At 35.8% G+C, this 22,850-nt stretch overlaps 5 protein-coding genes across 5 annotated transcripts; all 5 read right to left on the bottom strand.

The window, feature by feature from the left end:
- Positions 1–584: 584 nt before the first annotated feature.
- Positions 585–1,729, bottom strand: LOC105963361 (putative F-box protein At1g47390). The gene has a single exon (XM_012987752.2). The coding sequence runs from the start codon at positions 1,656–1,658 to the stop codon at positions 624–626; it is 1,035 nt and encodes a 344-aa protein (XP_012843206.2). The 5' UTR covers positions 1,659–1,729; the 3' UTR covers positions 585–623.
- A 1,933-nt stretch (positions 1,730–3,662) lies between these two features.
- CTF18 (P-loop containing nucleoside triphosphate hydrolases superfamily protein) lies at positions 3,663–11,807 on the bottom strand. Its single transcript, XM_012987468.2, has 23 exons — positions 10,959–11,807; positions 10,336–10,397; positions 9,854–9,994; positions 9,469–9,747; positions 8,497–8,583; positions 8,027–8,128; positions 7,870–7,935; positions 7,607–7,714; positions 7,459–7,520; positions 7,316–7,360; positions 7,051–7,124; positions 6,871–6,938; positions 6,597–6,665; positions 6,399–6,499; positions 6,228–6,309; positions 5,807–5,885; positions 5,625–5,712; positions 5,391–5,544; positions 5,064–5,252; positions 4,900–4,959; positions 4,493–4,743; positions 4,061–4,166; positions 3,663–3,940 (listed from the first exon to the last, which is right to left on the bottom strand). Exons 1-23 carry the CDS (start codon positions 11,782–11,784, stop codon positions 3,887–3,889), a joined length of 3,153 nt encoding a protein of 1,050 aa, XP_012842922.2. The 5' UTR covers positions 11,785–11,807; the 3' UTR covers positions 3,663–3,886.
- Positions 11,808–12,161: 354 nt separating this feature from the next.
- LOC105963099 (aluminum-activated malate transporter 2) lies at positions 12,162–14,806 on the bottom strand. The gene is made up of 6 exons (XM_012987467.2): positions 14,457–14,806; positions 14,232–14,372; positions 13,701–13,973; positions 13,486–13,595; positions 12,978–13,121; positions 12,162–12,828 (listed from the first exon to the last, which is right to left on the bottom strand). The coding sequence occupies exons 1-6, from the start codon at positions 14,746–14,748 to the stop codon at positions 12,409–12,411; spliced, it is 1,380 nt and encodes a 459-aa protein (XP_012842921.2). The 5' UTR covers positions 14,749–14,806; the 3' UTR covers positions 12,162–12,408.
- Positions 14,807–15,527: 721 nt separating this feature from the next.
- LOC105963097 (Tetratricopeptide repeat (TPR)-like superfamily protein) lies at positions 15,528–18,684 on the bottom strand. The gene is made up of 4 exons (XM_012987466.2): positions 18,309–18,684; positions 16,988–17,200; positions 16,711–16,866; positions 15,528–16,072 (listed from the first exon to the last, which is right to left on the bottom strand). The coding sequence occupies exons 1-4, from the start codon at positions 18,423–18,425 to the stop codon at positions 15,659–15,661; spliced, it is 900 nt and encodes a 299-aa protein (XP_012842920.2). The 5' UTR covers positions 18,426–18,684; the 3' UTR covers positions 15,528–15,658.
- A 939-nt stretch (positions 18,685–19,623) lies between these two features.
- On the bottom strand, positions 19,624–22,209 carry LOC105963096 (germacrene A synthase). Its single transcript, XM_012987465.2, has 7 exons — positions 22,029–22,209; positions 21,636–21,906; positions 21,172–21,544; positions 20,864–21,082; positions 20,633–20,771; positions 20,267–20,512; positions 19,624–20,097 (listed from the first exon to the last, which is right to left on the bottom strand). The coding sequence occupies exons 1-7, from the start codon at positions 22,131–22,133 to the stop codon at positions 19,801–19,803; spliced, it is 1,650 nt and encodes a 549-aa protein (XP_012842919.2). The 5' UTR covers positions 22,134–22,209; the 3' UTR covers positions 19,624–19,800.
- Between the last annotated feature and the right edge of the window lie 641 nt (positions 22,210–22,850).

Here is a 22,850-nt window from a genome sequence, read left to right as displayed (position 1 = left end):
TATATAGAATATTTATAAATATATCCTTATACTTTTAATATTTACATGTTTTCCCCAAACTCTCATTCCCCATTTTTTGGATATTTCGTTTCCCCGAATCCGTTTCCTCTATTGTGTGTGTGTGTGTGTGTGTGTGTGTGTGTGTGTGTGTGTGTGTGTGTGTGTGTGTGTGTGTGTGTGTATATATATATATATATATATGGGGGGAAAATACTGTTTTTGTCCCTTAAATTTGCACCTATTTCACATTTGATCCCCTCAAGATCGCAAAAAACACATTTGATCCCTCATGTTTCAAAAATTCAACCTTTGCAGTCATTTCCGTCAATTTTCCGTTAGTTTTGACGGAATCAAGCGTGTGTCCGTCAATGCCTTAACTGATGGACTTGACGGATATGACCAAAAGTGTTGAATTATTGAAACACGAGAGACCAAATGTGTTTTTTGTAACTATAAGGTAATCAACCATATGTGAAATCAATACAAACTTGAGCGATGAAAACTGAAAGTTTTCCGTATATATATATATGGCTTTGGTGAACTTAACATATGAAAAGGAACTTAACTAAAACGTAACGAAATCAAGAAAGTAAATTTCAAATATATAGATTAAGAATACATACTTAGATACTCTCCGGAAACGGAACCATTACATCAACGCAAGCTAAATCCGCGTCGTCGACTAGTTCAAACGTCTTCGCCCAAGGACTGTAGAGCGACATCGAACGCTTCGACACAATCAAAACCTTATTCTCCACAAAACACTGCGGCTTAAAGCAACTAATCGGCGTCTCCACATTCTCAATGGTTATCACATTCATCCAATTATTAGTACTATTGCCACACCCTTTTTCCTTTGCCCAGATCTCAACCCTAGTTTCGTCCTCCCCGTTTCGATACAAGCACAAGAAACCCTTCCAAATAGTCAAATGAAACGATCTATCGTCGTCTTTTAAATACTCCGGCTTCTCCAAAACCCTAAACTCGTCGTCTCTCGGATCAAAATATACTATTTCCGTACAATTATCCCGCTGCATGGCCCAATAAACAACCCCATCAGCACATACTCCACAAAAATTCATCAATTCCGAAGAACCATGCGTAGTTTGATCGTCGAATTCTCTTACATTGACGATATCTTTATCCCTGGTTGAAAAAACGAGGTAGTGGCTTCTGTATACGATAACAGCCTTAAAATCGCCGGTGATCGGATTGTGACAAAGTCCAAAGTTCAAACGAGACTCAAATTCAATCGGGGAAGAGAATTTCGTCTCGGTTCTTTTTGATGGATTCCACAAGGTGAAATTCCTGTACCAGAAGTCGGATAAGAGAAGAACGCCGTCACAAACGCAGAGGATCGTGTTCCATTGATCCGGGCCTTTGATTTTCTCGACGGTTATAAACTTTCGGCCTTCCAATTTGACAAGAGAGAAGAAGTTGTGGTAGCCGAGTGAAATCTTGGCTAGGAAGAGATTTTGGACGTTGGAAAACATGGATAGGTGCCGATGGTTTCGGACGAATACGGGATCGGAGATTATCGTATTCCATGACTTGCAAACTGATTTGAATCGAAGAAGAGACTTAACCGGTAATTTCGACAGGATAAATTCTATCATGTCCGCTGGAAGATCAACTGGTTTTTCTTGTTTTGCATCCATATATGGTTTTTTCTTTTTTCCTTTTCTTTTTTCTTCCGATCTTTTTTCTTCCGAGTTTGTGGGATTGTTTGTTTGTTACGTTGTTGATTTATATATGGAAGAGGTGTTCTAATTTGCGTGGGATTTAAATAGCTGTGTTGATGAATGGCCGAGAAGACATGTTTTAATTAAGGCAGCGACTATTTGCAAGACGAAAATTACTTAGGGCAAGACCAATTTAATTTTTTTTATTAAATTCAGTATAAAAAGACTATAATAATCTTAATAAAATACAAACAAAATAAAAATTATTTTATTAATTTCCTCAATTTAAAAAAAGAAAAATTAATAAAAAAAGAAAGGAAAAAGAAATTGAATTGAGAATTGAAAAACGAGGAGGGAAGAAGGAAAGAAGAAAACAAACAAATCAATTGCAGCACTCAACCGTCGCCCCGTCGCCCCGTCGTCGTCGCCGTCGCCGTTGAAGTCCACCACCTCCCCGTCGCCGTTGAAGTCCGTTGTTGCCCCAACCCCGCCACAACATCTCACGAAAAGCAAGTAAGGAAATTACTTTTTGAATTAACTTTTTCTTGAGGAATAAGTGTGATAAACATGATTTTATTGTTAGAATAATGAATTCAAGTTATTTTAGAACATATAGTTGATGATTCTGGGGTTCGATTGTAGCACTATTGTTGAAGGAGTTGCGATTTTACGAAAAACGACCTGTACTTGTCGATTTTTTGGAAAAATTTCGACACACCAGCGTCGAAATATTCGCTACCAGAATGTCGAAAATTTCAATATAATTCGACAGTTAAGGAGTGTCGAATTATGTTGCAATTTTCGACACTACTGTGTCGATATTAACCGGATATTTCGACCTGTACATGTCGAATTTTTTGTGCGTGAAATGAGGTGCGAAAAACGAGAAAAACGATCACAAAGTACAATATTTCTTACCTCTTTGTGTTCTTCGACCTTAGAATCCTCCATATTTATGTCTTGTGTATCCATAATGTCCTTCTTTTCAAGTTTTAGTAAGATTTGAGGGTTTTATGTGATAAGGGTTTTGGAGAATATGGAAGATTTTTTTGTGGAAAAAAATGTGTAAAATGAGGGTGAAGAAGAAGATGTTGGTGTTTTGTTGGGGGAGTGAGTTCCCTCTCTTTTTTCCTTTTTTTTTTATTCTTTTTTTTGTATATTTTTTTTGTCTTGCAATAGCAATTAGCTTAATTTAAATTAATAATATCTAAATTATTATTGGGGTTATATTTGTAATTTATAGTCTTGATCTTAGTAAAATTATTTATATTTTGGTCTTGCATGAAGTAAGGTCTTGCACTTAGTAATTTTCGTCTTGCAAATATTCGCTGCCTTTAATTAATTTGAGTAGGTAGGATTTAAATTGCCGTGTTGGCCCTGGAAATCTCGTTTTCAGGTCCCTCAAATTTGCACCAGTTTCGTATTTACAAAAAACACATTTGGTCCCTAATGTTTCAACTATTGTTAGTCATTTTTGTTAATTTACCGTTTTAATCCTATATAACAAAATAACATTTGGAATCCACCGAAAACTCTGGATCCACCAGAAAATAAAGAAAACTCTAAAGATTTTATTAAAATTCGAAATTCTTCTCAAAATAAAGTCCTAATGCAACTATTTATACTAAAAACTGAAAACCCTAATTAAACTAAGAAAATACTAAAAATTACCAAAAACGGCAAAAACAAGTTAGAGTCTCGTCTCGTGGGAACAACCCAATTTACGGAATCCTAATCAGATTTTTCTATGATTTGATATTAATTTTCTAAAACTTGCCCAAAATAGCAAAAACGAACTTTTAGGAGTCTAAACGACGTTGGATTGCTGAAATTTGACGTGATTCATAAGCTTTGCTCATGAGTTTTGTTCCTTGCGCCGTTTCACTTGAGATAGAATTCGTTTCGTACTCAAATACAATTTGAGTTCGTCGAAAACCCTTATTTTTCCATAATTTATTTCGGTATCTCCACCAATGCCCATCAATAACTCTTTTCTGAATTAAATAGTTATTTTGCAATTCGAATTCGATTTGACGTTCCTTATCAATAATATACAATTTATTTGTGATTTTGTTCGACTATCCAGTAACTTGTACTGCATAACACTTGATACTGTATGGGCAAAAGAAGAAAACACTTGATACTATTGAAAGAAAAGCTAAACTATATGCAATACAATGTTTGGAGTAAGCTGTATTATTAGATCATAGAAGGAATTCGCGTACGCGTACTGGTCTCTTGACTGCATTTGTAAAGCCCTACGTACACCAAGATAAACGAAAACATGTCAGAATCATGTCGGCAGTCAAAATATTAGTGGATATTTCGTCCTTGAGTTCGATTTGATGGCGCGAAAGGTATTAGCATTTATTTCGTACCTCGTTAAACTTGAACAGCAAAGGGTGCGAATCTCTCTGCGCTATACAAGACTTCTGCGCAACCTTGTTCGTAATTTGAGAACCTTCTTTATTGACCTTTTTGAACCTGGTCAACATACACAAAAATATCATAAGATTCCTTTTAAAAATAGTAGTATCGAAAAAACATATCATGAATTAGTTCATCGTACAGTGGAACCTCCATAAAATTAATAACCTCGCTGAAATAATACTTTCTTCTGGTTCCAACTCGGTAAAAACGTATTAAATTATTAGTTCGATAATTTAATATTTCGCTAAACTAATAGAATTTTTTTAACCCCGACTGTATTAATTTAAAGAGGTTTAACTGTAATTATCTTTTGTATTACAAAAAGAAACTGGAAGCAATATTATAATTCATAAAAGGAATGAGAGCAAAGGCTTAAATACCGAGCAAAGTAATCAGTCTGGACACCAGAATGTTTTTTTGTCCTTTGAACCGATTTTACTTCATCGATAGCAGATTTGGATGAGAGAGAGAGTCCTGATTTCTGTATTTTCGTCTCGGCAGATCCATTTGTGTTAGTAGATTTGAACGGCAGTCGACTTTCGGTGTTACTCCTTGTCAAGGCATCGTGTTCGTCCGTGTGCAGTTGGGTAAATTTGGAGAGGCTACTTTGCATAATCTTTTGCTTTTCCACCTGCAAGTTATTTCAAATTATACTATATAATTTCACCGCAGTTATCTAAATTGCGATATAGAGATTCCACTAATTCATTCAGGAATGCTTTGAGCTAAGTATAAAAAAATGCGACGAAAATAATCTGTGTAGCACAACATGGTTTCTATCACTTACCTCGTGAACCAGGACCTGCTTCACCGCTGACGCAAGATTAACGTGACATGAATTGTAAGCCTGCGAGAGAGACAAAATAAATAAAGGTGATGGTTTCAAAGAACAATACCGAGTGTTTTCGTAAATTACATACAGCATTATTTGCATGATTGACATATACTAACCTTGAACTGTATAAATTCACTGAGGGGCGGGTCGAGCGAAAGTGTGGTTGCATCTGAAGAATCTTCATGTCTGAAAGTAACGGAGCGATCAGATTTTACGTTCTTGAATGTTATAGCATACGAGACCATGTTCTTTACTAACTGCCCCAGTTCATTCTTCTCTTTGTCCGAAAGCAAATGCAACGCCACCTGCATATAAAGAATGCACTTATAAATAAATAAATTATTAATAAACTGCCAAAAACCAAGCATATAAGCTTGATTACGTGACAATAACTTGCAGTTATTTTGCTCATCAGTTTTTTTTTATTTTCACACATAAATTACCGGTCTTAGGGTAGGTGGTGACAAAATATGCAGCATCGGGGAAATCGAGTCTTCCACAAATGATTTGGTAGACAAATGCCTCGAAATATGCGGCGATATTCTGTTGTGCCATGTTTGGAACATGTCTGCCCTTTCAGCCAAAAGCGTTCGCTGTCTGTCGAAAATAATTTTGACATTACGCAAAGGTACAAGAAAACAGTGGGGAAAAACGAAGAACCGGAGGTAATATTGTACCTGTAGAAAGACTTTGGCCATTCAATATCTTTTCTCTCGAGTTGAGCTACGAGACCGTGTATGCATATTGCAATTGGAGGCTGATAAACTGCGGAAAGCAATTCAAAAAGCAAACTTAGAACCAAATTAACGAGATTTAAGGGGATTCGACATTTGCCGACGACTAGAAGCGCATTCATTACCTTGAAGAGCCATTCGTTGTGTACGCATTACGTATCGATGAGTAATGTCAGAAATTAGCAGATTATCCAGACATTTTACCTAAAAGAGACGATTGGTTAAAAAATTCCTTAACGAGGTGAGTAACAAGTTCAATTGAACTAAGTACTAAGGCCCCGTTTGGTTGGCAAAATAAGATTAGCCAAAATAAGATTAAATAATGTAATGAAACCCAATTATTTTATTGGAGCTTGCGACGTCCAAAACAAAAACTCATTAGAAGGCAAGATAAGTCAAGATAAGCCATGATTATATAATTTTGGCGGGTCGACCCGGCAATTTATTTGGGATACCAAAGATCAAATTAAGTCCAACTATTTAGTTAATCATGGCTTATCTTGGCAACCAAACGGGGCCTAAAAGTTTAAAAGTCACGAGACTTACGGTCTTTTGCATCATGGGATCAACATAATTGAGCTGCAAAATATTTTCGTGAATCCCATCCATTATTAAGTCATAGTCGCCGCTGGGATGGTAAAGAAAACAAGACGTAATCTTCGAATTGGACTAATTGAAGATTAATATAAAAAATTAAGAAAAAAAATTCCTACTTACCGGTTAGATATCACAGAGTAGAGAAATTCAAAGTCCTTGGAGTTGCTGCTGCTAGAATTATTAGATTTTCTGTCCCGTTTGCCCTTTCTCTTTTGGAATATCTTTGTAAAAAGAAGAAGAAAATAGGCGAGTGAGGATGATAAGTGAAGCACAAGGCCGTGAGATTTTCGGAAATGTGAAACCATTTATTGAACTTACCTCTTTCCATACATCGAAAGCAGTTTTTGATGAATCCTTCCGACCAACCACTTGTGCACTTATCTCCAACTTAAATAAAAAAGGAAAAATTGTCTCAACAAAGTTGACAAAAAAATACTGCTTTTAACGTAAATATATCTGCAATCAAGAATTAAATGAGCATGAGAGAGAGAGAGAGAGAAAGAGAGAGAGAGAGAGAGAGAGAGAGAGAGAGAGAGAGAGAGAGAGAGAGAGAGAGAGAGAGAGAGAGAGAGAGAGATGGTTGAATCCATACCACATTGAGGACTTGCTTCTTCTTGTTGAGGAACTGAAGGGTGTTCAAGCACGATCTTATATCGCATTCTGAGGAAACGTAACAATCAGAACACATTTAATCACAGACGAGTGAAGTTGAATTTTTTTTTAAATTTTATTTCAGATTTACAATCATCGATCGGGAGATATCATGACTAACCAGTATATTCTGCAAGTGCAGTAAGAGCGATGGAACTCGTTTTCACTCCTTCCTTATTACATATATACTTCAACCTATCATTTCACAGTTATGTGGTCAGCTTAGAAAGTAGAGGGACGCATCAGTAATTAATGACTTTACTACTACATCTTCGATATGGAATCAATCGGCTTAACAAAACAGTTTTCTAAACAAATGTTACTTGTCCTGCAAATAACGCAAAAAATAATAAAAACAAACAGGTCGTCAAACTAAAAAGAATTACCTATTTACAACACGACAAACAGTTGGTTGGATGAAAATGTGAACCCTGCAATGGAAAAAAAAAAGTCGTATTTCAATATCGATTGACAACAAGAGCAATTTATATTTTCGGGCATGATCTTAATATTAAGTCCAAGAACTTACTTGGCCACCTGACGCAATGGTCTTAGTGCTGGTGCGTATAAATCATTACAAATACATATCACCTGCGTATATGACACACAGTGAAGGTGTAAGAGGCTTTTAAATGTATGTAATATAACCGACAATATGAATATAAAGTCATACTTACGGGCCTCAACAAATGTTTCTTTTGCTTCTTTCCAGAACTCTTCTGACCAGAATGCGCTTCTTGAGATGCGTTTTCTTTGCCAGTATTACTTTTTCTTTCAGCAGAAACCTACATACGAAAAATTAAAAAATGTCATACAAAAATTGCTGAACACACGATTCTTACACCGAAGGCAAATATCATAAGAAAATAAATAAACATCAGTCCACAAAAATATACAAGAAATAAGCAGCGAGAAATAACTCGAAGATTACGGTACGTACCAATCGAAGAATGATCTCCACGGCACCCTTCCCATCTCCTAGGGACCCATCGATCTCGTCAATAACCTTCAGAAGACCCCAATTTTGCGTCAGATGAGCACAGTATGAAAAAATGGAGAGATTTCAATTATATAAACAATTACGCATTGAGACGAACCAAGCATTTTGGCTTTGAATCGGCAATAACCGAATTCATCTGAACCACATCTAGGATTTTAGCTTCAATCGTTGATGCTGAGCGGTCGTCACTTGCATTAATCTGTCGAAGAAATAACTGCCAGTTAGTGGAAAAGAAAAGCCTTGCTTATTGGACAAAATTTTCAAAAATTTCTAACGGACGGCTTTCGAAGATTTCTATCACACTACACTTGATACACTAAAGTTCCGGATAACAAAGCCAAGTCAGCAGCTTATACGCTACAGGTAGCAAAACGAATATCTAAAATATAATGAGATATGCGGACAAATTGATGGATGGTAAGTTTCTTCGTGATCAGAATGGAAATATAATCATTCAGTGTACATTCACCGTAATTTGGAAAAGATATTTTGTAAGTACAACAAACTGATTTCACATTCAAGAGATGGGCACGAAAAAAAAAATGTAAGTGTTAAAAATTATAGTACCTCGACGACACGGTACCCACAATGCCTAGCAGCTACATGTGCAAGTGTTGTCTTCCCGAGCCCAGGTGAACCGCAAAGTAACAGAATCTGCGACGAATAATCAACTTTAAGTTGTTAACATTCATATACATACACAAAGATATACGGTTAAACCTCTATAAATTAATACAGTCGGGACTAGGGAAATTCTATTAATTTAGCGAATTATTAAATTATCGAGTTAATAATTTAACACGTTTTCACTGAGTCGGGACCGAGAGAAACTATTATTTAATCGAGGTTATTAATTTATCGAGTATTAATTTATCGAGGTTCTACTTTACGTGGAATTTCAAATAGAAATTAAACTACTCCATGTGGCAAGTACTTCTAAATATGGGGCAGTTCATTGACATAGTGAAGAAAACTAGTAACAATATGTGCATCAAAAAGACAAAACCAATATATAACAAGGATAAAATAGATAGCAAAGAAACACAGAACAAACAGGGAAACTAAAAAAACAGACGAACGAGGACAACCAAGCACTAAAAATAGATGACTAAAATCTGGGTGTACTCGTATTCGACACGTGGCATCTAAGCAAAACATGAATACAGCAACATATTAGTATACTACAATCATGAAAATTAAAACGCAAAATTTCAGCTTTTCAACACATGAAGTGAAGAAGTCGAAAATTGAAAAGTTAAAAGACGTACGATGCCACAGTAATGTTAGGCCTCGTTTGGTTGCCAGGATAAGATTAAATAATCTAATGAAACCAAATTATATAATTGGACCTCTGATGATCCAATAAAAAAACATGCCTAGAAGGCGGGATAAGCCATGATAACATAATAATTGCAGGTCGACCCGGCAAGTTATTAGGGATACCAAACATCAAACAAAGTCCAATTATTTAGTTAATCATGGTTAATCTCTCCAACCAAACGAGGCCTAAAAGGACAAAGTAGGAGGATATCAACTGACCTTCTGTTCCGGAGGACCGGAACTTTTTTGCCCCTTGTCCCATACCTCTTCATTGCCTTGGGAAATGTTTTTGTCTTTATCCGCCTCGTTATGAACCCTCAGTGTATCTTTGCTGAATCTGGTTTCTCTGTTTCTTCCTCCGTAATAACTCTTGGTTGATTGCTTCGAATTTTGAGACCCCGTCGAATGTCGTCTCAGAGCAGACAAAACGTCGTCCATCGTACTCTTAACTTCAGATCCATAAACACAAGAATCCCATTGTTTCAACCACAAGAGAACCTGCAGTAAGTAGAAGGACAAATAGCTGTTAGAAGAAAATATATTCGTGAAGTAGTACAGTCAACGTAATTTCTTCAAGAGGGAAAAAAAACGAGGCAAAACAAACCTCACGATTAGTCTGCTCGTCACTAAGAAGCTCTGTGAATGAACTTGGAGCATATTTATCCACCCAAAGTTGCTCGTTAGTCACTAGCGCTTTTTCAGGAACAACCTCAGTTGGAACACCTTCGGCACTCGCTTGCAAAGCCTTTCACAAAAGAACATTAAAATGTTTAACGCTTATTATTTTATCGAGGATAAGAAACGTAGATCACACCATTTTGGACAAGACAAAAACCATACTGGTCACGGTTTCACATTCAATAAGAATCTTCAACTATGCCCCTTAAATTATTATCCATTCCTATAAAATAATATAATCCTTCTTCGATTTCAACAATTTCAAACACAAGTAAACAAATGAATAGATGGTTTTTGATTGTCTTCGAAAAGATTTTCTGTAAGCTACATCAGTTTGTATTAAATACTAAATATTTATCTAATTGGAGAGAACAAGAAGAAAAAAAAACGCATCAGAACGAAACTTACCTTTGTCAACTCCTCTTGCTCAACTTTTTCCATTAGAACTCTAACAGATTCCTCAAGCAATCCTGCATGTGAGCAAAGTTCCCTTTCATCAAGCTTATCCATAGTATAATTGTAGAAATCTCGTGTGAACATATAAGAAAAAACATAAGAGGAGTGCAACGTGGATGAAATATCCTAACCCTTAATGAAACAAGAACTCACAACGTGCTTCCGTTTCATTTATATAAAGTACATCGACAAACTCAGGAGAACAAAAGAAACTAATGCAAATAACCCAATTGTACCATCTCAGTAGCTAATGTAACAACAACGACAAGAGTATGTTCGCCTGAAACTATTACAATTCCGTATAGCATTATCGTTTAGTATTACTATGCAAAGGCAGCCACCGATCAAGTGAAGAAACTTCCGACCATCTAATGATATATTACCAACCAAATTCTTTCTTACACCCCCATAGTTCGATAAGTATATGAAACTCCAGTAGGGATATCAAAACTCTCGGCACCTAATTGAAAGAAACTACCTTAAAACGGAAACACGTATAATAGGAATCGAAAGAAACAATGATAATTCGAAAGCATAAAGCTCATACTAAGCATCAAATGTGGAAAAATTGTTACCATTAAAGTTTCCTCTGCAACTCGATTTCCTTTTCGTCTCCTCGTCGTCAATATCAACTCCGCGTATCTTAGCGTACACCCTCTCCCCATCCAACCCCGTCACAGGTACACAATCGCCGTCTATCTCGGTTGCGTATCTAGACAAAAATCTCTCGCCCTCGACAACCTCCATCTCTTCCACAGTATCTCTTGGGGGTGAGTATCTTAGCCACTCCTCCTCGTCATTATCATCAATTCCTCCATTATTCTCAGCGGGGCCCACATTTTCATTCAATAGAACTTCATCTGGGCATTTAGACCCGACCCGTTTCTCCATCGGGGCTTCCACTTGTCCGATTCGGGTTCTCTTTCCTTTGGGGAGAAATTCATCGAGGTCGTAGTAGTAGTTGTCTTCCACATCTAATGATATGGGTTTGGGGAGATCGGATCCGACCCGTTTATTGGCACCGGGTTGAGGTTTGAAAGGTGAGGGTTTTGGTGGGAGGGAGAGAGTTGGTCTTTCGGGAGGGTTGCCGGATGAGGGGGGCGAAGGGGGTGGTTCTTCGGTTTCAAGTTCAAAATCGTCGTCGAACTGATCGTCTGATGCGTTGGATTCCAGCCATTGAAGCTCTTCTAGATCGGGAATATCCATGCTACTCTCGAAGATTTTGTGTTTCTGTGTATGTGTGTTAGAAAGTGAGTGTGTGTGTGTGTGTGTGAGAGAGAGAGAGAGAGAGAGAGAGAGAAGGCGCTGCTCTGTGAGTGTGCGAGACAAATTGGCGGGAAAACGAAGATGAGGCGGCAGAGAAGACGAGCGAATCGAGCTTCTTGGTTGTGATTTGACCATCTTACCCTTCTATATTTCTTGTTTCTTGATCGACGGTGGAAATTGGACGAATAGAAATACTTTTCCAGAAAAATCTATCTTTGTCAAAAATTAAAAACTAAGTTCGAAAAATTTTAAAAATATCGAAACTTCGGAAATTGGAACCGAAAAAAATCCAAAACCAATTATTTTTGTTCCGGAAATTGAAACTAAATATTAGGACTGAGTAGTATCTCGGACCCTAGACAACCCCAGTATCTATTGGAAAATATAAGTTAAAGCTCATATTTTAGATGTCGTGTACCAATAAAACCATGTTCTAAAATTTAGTCTAGAGAAAATTAAAATCTAGTGCAATGCGGATGATTTTTAAAAAATGTAACACGCTCATTCCAGAATGATAACCAGTCGCAGAGTAAGGTCTGGAATGAGTAAAAGGGCTTCTATAGATATCAAAGTCTCCAAAGTTGCAGCCTATTCATAAGCAAATTCAATATCAACTGACATCCATACAATTACAAAGAAAGATCCTGACCAGAAAAGCCTTAACTCTTGTTTCTATTTCTATTTATTTTTTATTTTTAAATAATATATTAAGATTTTTAAAACATCATCACATGAGGATAAGCAGTAATTGATTCCACCTCAGCACAACAGTGAAACCTTGTGATCGTTCGATACACGTGTCACTACCACCACTCTCTCCAAGCACGTCTGATTAGCCTTCACCGCATTATCATATGGAGCCCTAAATTTTGACATGGAAGCGAGCTCGTGGACCGAGTCGGCTAACTTAGCCGTGCAAGAGACCATTTCAATGAGCAGTAGAGCCACCGCTGCCGCCGGTATCATGTCACGGAAATCGATTTCAAGCCACTTCCCGTTCTGCAACAAAGACTCGAGACTCTTGGCGGCAGCCTCCGCATTTTTTATATGAGGGTCGCTCAGCATCGCAGGGCTACTCATTTTCTTGATCCCGACCGATAGTTCTCTCAGAGCGTGGCTGCATTGTTGGCTTATTGTCGTGCACGGTTCTTGTATCTTCTCTCGGATTTCCATCGGTGTCTGTTAAATAAAAATTGCTTAGCATGATAATTCCCTAAATGGTGCGATTTTTTTAGGGGTAGTTTGCTAATGTTTATAATGTGGAGATTTTTTTACAAATAGAATAAATACATAGGTCTAAATGCAATAAACCCTATATATAAATATACCTGTATCTTTGAGTTGAGATAGCAATTTAATGCATCAATTTTGCATGCACATTCTCTAGTATTGGCTCCAATCTTAAGGTATTGTTCCCATGGATGCCAATACTTAAACCTACCATGCCTAGGCTCCCATTTTGCAACATTCACCTAGAAAAAGAGAATGGAAATCAAATCGTACATGGTAGGAAGAATTATATTCGTAATGCACTGAATAAGGATGTAAATCGGACGGATCGGATCACATCGAAATAAGTACTCTTGGAAAAATTCCAATTCTTTTCGGAAGTGAAAAAATAATTCCAATTCAGTAAAAAAAATCAAAAATCGGAATTTTAAAAAATTGGAATGAAAACTCTTGTTTCCAGTATTTGAATTGGAATCGGTGGAATTCAAAAATTGTGTCCCGGTTTCAACACCCAACACTGGGTAAACCTCGCTCTCGTTCAATAGTCTACAAATTACACAAGAGAGGTGTAGACTGCACATGAGTAGATAGTTTGTATTAACTAACCAATGTATCAGCGGTGCTTTTGGAATTAATAACCGTTATGTATCCGTCCGGTGACGCTTTCTTCTCTTGCTTTTTATCGTTGTTTGTCTCAAAGTATCTTCGTTCGAAACCTTTTGGCAAAAAAAAAAAAAAAAACTACATTCACATCAATACATACATTATACACATATATCCCATCATATATATATTGCCTGAACAATCTAATTAAATTATACCTTCCATGAAAATCCCAAGCTTTTCGATGTTATTAGCCGTGAGATTGTGAAGATCTTCACCTGCCCAAATCGGGCACACAAATATGGAGATGAACACAGTAAGAACTCCACCAATCATAACTGTCGACAGCCTTCTGTATGCCATCAGCATGACCTCATCATTCCGGTAGCCCGACACCGATATCAGACAAAACGACAATATAAATACTAAAAGTCCATAATCATATCTCGCCTGTACTTTCGGAAAAAATCTAATAAATGTCGCCAAAGCAGCTGCACCATTAAAAAATAATAGAAGCCCAAGAAAATATACACTAATCATCAATCATATATACACAGTAGAACCTCAATAAATAATACTCGATAAATTAATAATCTCGCTTAAATAATAGTTTCTTCTGGTCCGGACTCAGTAAAAACCTACTAAATTATTAGTTCGATTATTTAATATTTCTTTAAATTAATAGAATTTTACTAGTATTAATTTATAGAACGATTCAAATTTGTATAATCAGAGTAACTTTTGCTTACATATCAAGAAAATGAAAAATCCGAGCACACTAAATTCCACGATTCTTCCGTTAAAACTCGTTAACCGGTGCGCAGCGAGGCCTAATGCACCTCCTATCAATGTGGCAACCCCTCTATTCACACCTTTTCCAAGTGTTGCACCTGAAATAATTATATAAAATCCTAATTAATTAGTCAAGAAGATTCGAATCGAAAAAACGAGTGGAACCAAATAAATATTCTTACCGACGGTAAAATCGAAGATGATAATGACAGTCATGACAGCCCACATTGCAGAAACGCCGAAACCATCGTACAAGAAATCGAAATAGTAGAGCAAAGAAACTAGGGTTACGGCCAATCCGACTTTACACGAGTGAGTGATTCTTCTCGGATCTTGTTTTCCGAGGTTTTTCGCATCTCTGACAGGACACATCACCGTACTAACAACCTTGTCCGAGCAACACTTCAAACGTGTCCATGCAATTTTCGGCAACTCTTTAAGAACACTACTTTCTTGATTGTTGTCGGATGCCATTTTAATATTGTTGTTCCTCCAAAACCTCAGATGTTACTTAAGTATTAAACCCTCTCTCAAACAAATATGTAACAACACGTGTGTGTCAAGAAAGGGGCACTAAAGTAAATATTAAACTTTGTGTTCCATGTAATATGTGTTGAAAGATTTGGTCAATATTTAGTTGTTAGCTATTTTCTCGGTATTTTCTGTTGTGATTTTACATATTTAGAGATGATTTACTCAATGAATAAAATAGGGGGAAATTATAGTTTTCACCCCTCAAGTTTGCATCGATTTCACATTTGATCGCTCGTGTTCACAAAAAAAACATTTGGTCCTTCATGTTCCAATAATTCAACATATTTGGTCATTTCCATCAATTTACTGTTAGTCCATTAGTTAAGCAGCGATGCGCACACATTCTGATAGTTTTAACGGAAAATTGACGGAATTGATTAAAAGCGTTGAATTTTTAAAACATAAGGGACCAAATGTGTTTTTTTGTAAACATTGGGGACCAAATATGAAATCAATACAAACTATAGGGATGAAAATTGTATTTTTCACATAAAATAATCTCGGAAAAAAATACAATTTCCATCCCTCAAGTTTGCATCAATTTCTCATTCGGTCCCTCATATTTCAGAAATTCAACATTTTAACTAATTGGCTAACGGTAAATTGACGAAAATAAAATTAAATGTTAAAATTATTGAAACATAGGAACCAAATGTTTTTTCTGTGAACATGGGCGACCAGATGTGAAATCAATGCAAACTCGAGGGGTATAAACTATATTTTTTGCAAATAACCTCAGCAAACACTTTATTCTTCATAAAAATTGTATCTTTCTTCATTTATCAATCTATCATATTTTTTTTAACGTAAAATATGTCAGTCGGTAAAGAAACAGAGTGGGAAAAAAAGATCAACATGCCAATTGATCTCTGTACGATATAATTTCTTCGAAAATCGGGAGTCTTTTCGATCTAACGGGGTTCCAGCTGTTCATCAACTGATCAAGTCCACCAATGAACGCATCTTCTAAACTTATACCCGAAGAAGCCGAAGAATCGGATATTGAAGATTTAATCGAATTTTCCAACTCCTTCAAAAGCTCCTCCGAACGATTCTTCAATTTCGGATCATCGGAACCTGGAAGTTCGCCTTTCAACACGTTTTCAAGAATCGATCTTGCTTCGGTATACCTTTCTTGTTTTACAAGGCACGTGCATAAATTGCAGGCTTTGTTTGCATCTGGGTCTATTTGCTGTGCTTTTCGATAAACGGCCTCTGCTGCAGTATAGTTCGTTTGCTGCATATACGCCCAACCTAAATTCCCCTGCAATAATAATATTGCAATAATGAGGAACTTTTTACTTTACTCACAATTGTTCAAGCACACAAATGATTTTTTTTTTTTTTAAATACAGTTAAACCTCTATAAATTAATAGAGCCGGTACTATCAAAATTCTATTAATTTAGCCAAATATTAAATTATCTAACTAATAATTTAGTAAGTTTTTACCGAGTCGGGTTTAGATGAAACTATTCTTATTTAAGAAAGGTTATTAATTTATCGAGGTTCTACTACAACTAATCATTATTGGGAAAAATATACTTTTCGTCCCTCAAGTTTAGCTCGATTTCATATTTAGTCCGGCTTGTTCACAAAAAAAAAAAAAGATTTAGTCCATCATATTTCAAGAATTTAACATTTTTGGTCATTTCTGCCAATTTACCGTGTCAATTTACCGTTAGTCTATCAACTGATAGTGACGGGTACATGCTTAATTTTGTAAGGTATTTATGGAAAATTGACGGAAAGGACCAAAAGTATTAAACCATTGAAACATGGGTACTAAATCTGATTTTTGTTAACAAGGAGGACCAATTGTGAAATCGAGGTAAATTTAAGGGACGAAAAGTGTAATTTCCCAATTATTATTATTAGACCGAAATTGTGGGTTTCTAATTACCAGTATTCGAGATGTCTCTTGCTTAACGGTAACCTGAAATTTCCGTCCATGCGAACGAGCCGTTTTTGTAGGTTTTCCATTAAAGGCTTCTCCTTGGCCAATAATCCTTAACTTCTGCTTCAGCAGCTCGATTTCATCGTCTATGTTACCACATTTCTGCAAAGTCAAATCATATTTAAAAAAAAAAAGTCAAACGAAAAATATCGAGGATAAAAAAAACACACAAGTGGATAATTATATGCACCAACGAAAAATTTAAACGTTATTTAGTCGTTACCTTGTATAAATCAATAAGCACGTTGTCTAGTGATTCTTGGGCATTTTTGGAGCACCGATCTCTGAAAGATTTTATAGCTTCGATTGCTTCTTCGGCTCGATTTTGTTGTTTCATAACAACCGCCATGTCTTTGAGTGCACTGTCTACTCTATCTCCCGTGTTTATTGCCTTCCAGAATAAGACTATTGCGGCTTCCGGATCCTTCTCGGCCAACTATTACAAAATACGGATTTTACCACGTTAGAAAATTCGATTAATTAGACAAACCGAACATTTGACATTTACATGACAAACATGTAATTAAAAACAGCAATGGTAATAGTAAAAAGTGTCGTAAAATACAGCGTCGGTGGATTTGAATTGTAAATTTGTTCATTGCAAGAAAGTGAACTAATGGCATTTGTGAAAAGGCAGGATATTATAGGTGGGTGCCCCTTCACACTCCGAAAGGGTAATTTAGTCAATAATTAATCAGAGCTCGGGGGGCCAATTGCGGTAGCGCATAAAATCAACTAGAGCCCACATAAATTATATCTACTACAGCCTCACTAATAATTATTGGACAACATATTAATGTACAATAAATCTGGCATAAGGTTTTAATATAATCATATTAGCGGAACCCGGATTTTAAGCCCGAGGGAGCGGAATGCATTAAAAACAAATATGAGGGGTGGCCGTTAATGCTATTGTACGCACAAAAAAAAAATTATATTTATATATAAGTTAATAGAGATTTGAGAAATGTTGGGGGCCATGGCCCCCCTGCCCCTATGTTGGCTCCACCACTTGCCCCTATGTTGGCTCCACCACTGCATGTGGAACGACAAAGTCCAAGAACTCCTACACATCTATATGGAACAATTTTTGGTTGATAAGCAATTGAGTCGGGCTTTAATCGATCCCAAACACGAATCGAGCTCGAGCCAAAATTCATAGTTTATTTAACGAACCGAGCTCAAAACCGAGAAAACAAGACCCCATAAATTTGCAGGGAAAATTCCACTAAACTCATATCACACGAACAACAAAACTAAACAATTGGCTTGGTTTCAAGAAGTACATTTACAAGATTAATTAAGCACTAAAAAAAACACAAAAATCTCACCCAATTTTTTCCCTTATTCTTGTTCAGTCAACTTCAAAATTCCAATCTTTAAAAAGTCAAACCAACTAATTAAAGACCAGAAACCATGAACACAGTATATTATAACGCAAACATTAACATCTACAAGCTACGAACGAATCTCACTCGCAGGAAACAGCATATATACATAATAATAATAAATAAATAAATGCAATATTTAAAATAATGAAAAACCTGGAAATACTTGGCTCTGACATAAGGGCTGTCACCAGGAGGTAGTTTATGGATCGCATGATACGTTTCATTTTTCTCTGTTTTTCTTGGACCGCAGCTATTAATATTATTCCTCATCGATCCCTCTAAATTCAAATCTCTCTAGGGAAAAAAATAATATAATTATTATTATTATTTTTATTTTTGTAAAGAAATGGCAAATGGGTTTAGCTCAGATACAGTGAGAAGAAGGTTTTGAGGTTGCAGAAAAAAGAAACAGTCAAGAAATGATGGATATATTGGGATCGTTTGGATGGAATGAACCTGGACGTGGGCATGTCCAGGTTCTTACCTTCCTGGATTTTCTTATGTTCATTCAGTTCATATGGTGCTGTTTGCTTGCCACGTCTGCCAAAACAAAATTTTAAATAGTGGTGCCATTTTTTTATTTTTTTATTTTTTGGAAAAATTACACATCACCCACGAGGTACGCTAAAATAGCTGTAAGGTCCTTGTAGAATCGGTAATTACAATCACACCTGAAACATTGTTAGAAACCCTAACGAAATAATGCATTTGGTAAGTTATTTCGTTACGGTTTTAACGGACTTTGTTTCAGACAGTGGTGGAGACAACGGGGTGACATGGCTCTCGTAACATTTCTTAAGTCATTATTATGCTGTATAAGATTTATAAATTTTAGTCTATGTTAACGGCCCCGCGGGAAATAAATACAGTGCATATCGATCCCCAGGACAAGGAATATTGCTCCGGTGATTGGTTTAGGGGTGTGGATGTAATTACCAATATCACAGGGACCTTAAAGTTATTTTAGTATATCTTAGGAATGCAAGTGTAATTTACCAATTCTACAGGGGTTTAAAAGTTGTTTTAGCATACCTTAAGGTGCAGGTGTAATTTACCCTAATCTTTTTTTTTTACTTTTTTTTTTTGTCGTGCTTATTTATTCTCAGGAATGCAGATGCTTATTAAGGCCCAATAAACCTATCTTGGCCCAGTTGGATCTATAAATGAAGTCTAGCCCAACTACTTTATTTATAATAAATCAAGGGTCGAAATTGTACCGATCGGACCGGTATTAGCACTTTCGAACGAAACAAAATCTAGAAGTGGAAAACTTATTCAAATTCTCCTCCATAAAAACTCGAAATTGCAGTTTCGTGAATTTGAATAAAATTGTTTATATTTGCATGCTTACGATCTTTATCTGATTTTTTCAGTTATTATGATTAATCACAACTCTATCCAATTACGAACAGTTAGATAATATTAGGATCATTCAATGATGCAATATTCTAATTAGCTTGGATTGAAATGATGCAATTTTTTTTTATTACATAGTAAACACCATGGAAACATTACACCATACATAGAACAATCAATACAAGTACAAATTAAAGACAAAAAGCCTTATTATGTAATAATATTCCTTAATTACCACATTGATTCTGGCTTAATTATTTATTCAAACAACTTGAATATAACAAAATACTTAAATCTTGATGGGGTCGACGAACAAGGCAACGATGTGAGGTTTAAGGACCTTTTCGGGTTGAGTGTATCCATCTTCGTTGTTCTTGTAAGTGACATCGATTATTCTTTCAAGATTAAGGATTCTCATTAAAACATCCCTTGGGTGAGACGACGGCTTTAAACACTCCTCGTTCGTATCTTTCCATGAATTTGTTGCTATTTCGAAAAATTTGTCCATTGCTTCTTCCTTAGTTGCTCCAAATTCCTTCATGTAGGATTCAATTCCGGTAGCTATTTGTCCTCTTGCCTTCTCAACCTAGAAATCTCAACAACAAATATATATTTACGAACTCAAAGAAAAAATAATATTCAATTGAGGTAAATTCAGATGCAGTTATTCAGCTAAATACGAATGCAGTACTTATACAGTTCCAAGTACAACTTGAAGTATTAGGTATCTATATTAAGTTGCTTCGTTTGTATACCTCATAAGTAGCGATATCATCAATGAGACGACAAATTTTGAGACTTGCTACAAGCATCTTAGGTTTCTGACTAAGCCATTCGAAATCGGGCTCGTTTGCGGATTTTGTTCCGAGCAAAGCGGTGGTTGTGTGGTAACAATAAGTGCATGTGATCAAAGCATTGTCCAAATATTCATTGAATGGAGGCAAATATCCTTCAATGAACCACTTTGCTTCTACATGGTAGCTCCTCACCAATTCCTTAAGCTACATCACATCATATATTATATGACAAAAATTAGTACATCATATATATATATATATATAAACATGCAAGGAGAAAGAATCTTGATTTTTTTTTTGTTAGGGCTTAAAATTAAGTCATACAGATTCTTTGGCATAGGTTATGGCATATGATCTTCTTTCTTGCTCTAGTTCTTTTTCAAATTGTACGTAGAGATCCAAAAGAGCCGAATAGAACGGTTTAATGTATTGGGGGAGTCGATCGATTTGGCTAATATCCCACCTAAATAAATTAAACCAAAAATATATTAATTAAAAAAACTTATAAGCATGTATGACAAAATTTTAGGTTTTTAAAAAAAAAATAATAATTACTTTTCAATGGCGTCGGTGAAAATATTGAGTTCTTCGATAACACCATAAGCATCGTAAGTGTCGTCGATTATGGAAGTCATGATAATGGTTTTAGTGAGCATGACTCGAGCGCGAGAGTATTGAGGCTCGTGGTACACTCCCACTGCCCAAAAGTAACACTCGACCACTCGATCTCTTGCGTACGGAAGCTTCGAAACAAGGTCCAACTCTTTCCACCACCTAAATCCAAATAAATCAATTATAATTAACAACATATTTAATCGTCGAAACAAAAATGTATATTTATCTCGACGACATTATATATATACCTCGAGACTTCACGGAGCTCGTCTTTGTAAAGCATCTGCAGTAGATTATAGTCCAATTTGGCAAAAATAAGAAGGGTTTCGTTTTTGTTTTCATCTTGTTCGTAAAAAGAGATGAAATTACGCGTTTCGATTCTCGGATTCCCGAAATGCAAGGGTTGAACTAGGGCATGGAAAACATGTTCTCTTAAGGGTGAGCTTAGATTTGGTGCAATGGACTTAAGGTTGCTTGTGGCGAAAGCAAGAGCATCTTCGAGAATATCCTCTTCGTGCACTCGAAGATACGATGCTTCGTACAAACTCAACAAACCCTTTGCATCACTCTTGATAACCTCTTTGAATTTCCCCTCACCATCCTTGAATTTTCTAAATATATCTGATAAAAAAAAAATTAATAAATCGAGTACGTACAAAAAACACGCGTATGTGTGTATATATATGTATAATAATTAAATACACGCAAGCACCAGAAGATATACGGTGACCGTGCTGTCTGAAAACACGGAAATGAAGCGAAACGGTGTACAAATCGTAGGTTTCGTCCTCGTAATTTGTATTCAGATTGAAAAATTGTTCCAATTTTTCTTCAATCTCGTTTTCGAAGTGGTACGAAATGCCTAAGCGCTCGATCGTGTCGATCAGATTCAGACCGTCGAGAATTTTAGTCTCCTTGGCTTTCAGCATAGTCCAAACTTCATTCCTCAACACTTGAATCCTCTCGGAATATTCTTCTCTCACCTGTTAATTAATTAATTAAAGTATTAATAACAAATGAACAATATTTATGTACTTTAGAGACAATAATATATGTTTAATTAGAGTGCATGTATACTTATATAATATATATATACATATATTACCTGAAGATCAGAAGTGTAATTGATGAACTGATCACCCCATAAACTGGGAGAGAAGTTAGAAACAGGGCGAACAATTTCATTTTCAAGAAGTGCTGATGAAGCCATACTATCAAAGCAGTTTTAATTAGTACTTGCTTAGTAATTAATACTTTTGAGGATTAAGCACAAAATTAAGTAATTAATTATTGCAAGTAATTAATTATTGCGCTTGTATTTGCTGTGGATAAAAGTGTTGATGAAACACCTTTATTTATAGTGGAAATATAGCCAAGAATTTTCAATTTCTTTTTGGACGAATACAGTTTTCATCCCTCAAGTTTGCATCGATTTTACATTCCTCAATATTCAAAAAAACACATTTGGTCCCTTATGTTTGAAAAAATTAACATTTTTAGTTTTTTTCCTCAATTTTTTGTTAAAATTAACGGAATTAAGCATGTGTCCACTACTACCTGAATTGGCGGACTGACGGTAAAATGACGAAGATGACCAAAAATGTTAAATTATTGAAACATACGAGACCAAATATGTTTTTTTTAACATGAGGGGTCAAATATAAAGTAGATGCAAACTTGAGGAATAAAAACTGTAACTTTCTTATTTATTTTTTCTTTTCTTTTTAATCAATTTCTGGATCCAAAAAGCAATCCATTATTGATTGAAGCTAATCAACTGATTCTTAAACAAATTTGTTTTTCAAATAAAGGACATATCATCAATTTCATCATGAATTTTCTTATTTTCGAAAATTCTAATTTTCAGTTTTCTTTTAATCGAAATCGGAAATAATATATATGAAATCCCGCTTATTCCCGATAATTA

Source organism: Erythranthe guttata, chromosome 14 (genome assembly GCF_056151865.1).
Source record: "Erythranthe guttata isolate IM_541 chromosome 14, IM_541, whole genome shotgun sequence".
In the NCBI taxonomy this organism is placed as follows: Eukaryota; Viridiplantae; Streptophyta; class Magnoliopsida; order Lamiales; family Phrymaceae; genus Erythranthe; species Erythranthe guttata.
The sequence above is the reverse complement of the archived record's forward strand: the minus strand, read 5'-3'. Positions and strand labels throughout refer to the sequence as shown.

Excerpts from the sequence above, each read along its gene's own strand:
- LOC105963361 (XM_012987752.2), bottom strand. The coding sequence starts at position 1,658 with ATGGATGCAAAACAAGAAAAACCAGTTGATCTTCCAGCGGACATGATA.
- CTF18 (XM_012987468.2), bottom strand. The coding sequence starts at position 11,784 with ATGGTCAAATCACAACCAAGAAGCTCGATTCGCTCGTCTTCTCTGCCG. Across the intron at positions 8,129-8,496 it reads GTGGGTACCGTGTCGTCGAG|ATTAATGCAAGTGACGACCG; the intron begins GTACTATAATTT and ends TTTCTTCGACAG. Across the intron at positions 5,545-5,624 it reads TGGCCAAAGTCTTTCTACAG|ACAGCGAACGCTTTTGGCTG; the intron begins GTACAATATTAC and ends TATTTTCGACAG.
- LOC105963099 (XM_012987467.2), bottom strand. The coding sequence starts at position 14,748 with ATGGCATCCGACAACAATCAAGAAAGTAGTGTTCTTAAAGAGTTGCCG. Across the intron at positions 13,974-14,231 it reads ATTTTTCATTTTCTTGATAT|CTGCTTTGGCGACATTTATT; the intron begins GTAAGCAAAAGT and ends TTAATGGTGCAG. Across the intron at positions 13,596-13,700 it reads GCTTGGGATTTTCATGGAAG|GTTTCGAACGAAGATACTTT; the intron begins GTATAATTTAAT and ends TTTTGCCAAAAG.
- LOC105963097 (XM_012987466.2), bottom strand. The coding sequence starts at position 18,425 with ATGAGGAATAATATTAATAGCTGCGGTCCAAGAAAAACAGAGAAAAAT. Across the intron at positions 16,867-16,987 it reads TGCTTATTGATTTATACAAG|AAATGTGGTAACATAGACGA; the intron begins GTAACGACTAAA and ends TTGACTTTGCAG. Across the intron at positions 16,073-16,710 it reads AAGAGACATCTCGAATACTG|GGGAATTTAGGTTGGGCGTA; the intron begins GTAATTAGAAAC and ends TTATTATTGCAG.
- LOC105963096 (XM_012987465.2), bottom strand. The coding sequence starts at position 22,133 with ATGGCTTCATCAGCACTTCTTGAAAATGAAATTGTTCGCCCTGTTTCT. Across the intron at positions 20,772-20,863 it reads TTCACCGACGCCATTGAAAA|GTGGGATATTAGCCAAATCG; the intron begins GTAATTATTATT and ends TAATTTATTTAG. Across the intron at positions 20,513-20,632 it reads TAACCTATGCCAAAGAATCT|CTTAAGGAATTGGTGAGGAG; the intron begins GTATGACTTAAT and ends GATGTGATGTAG.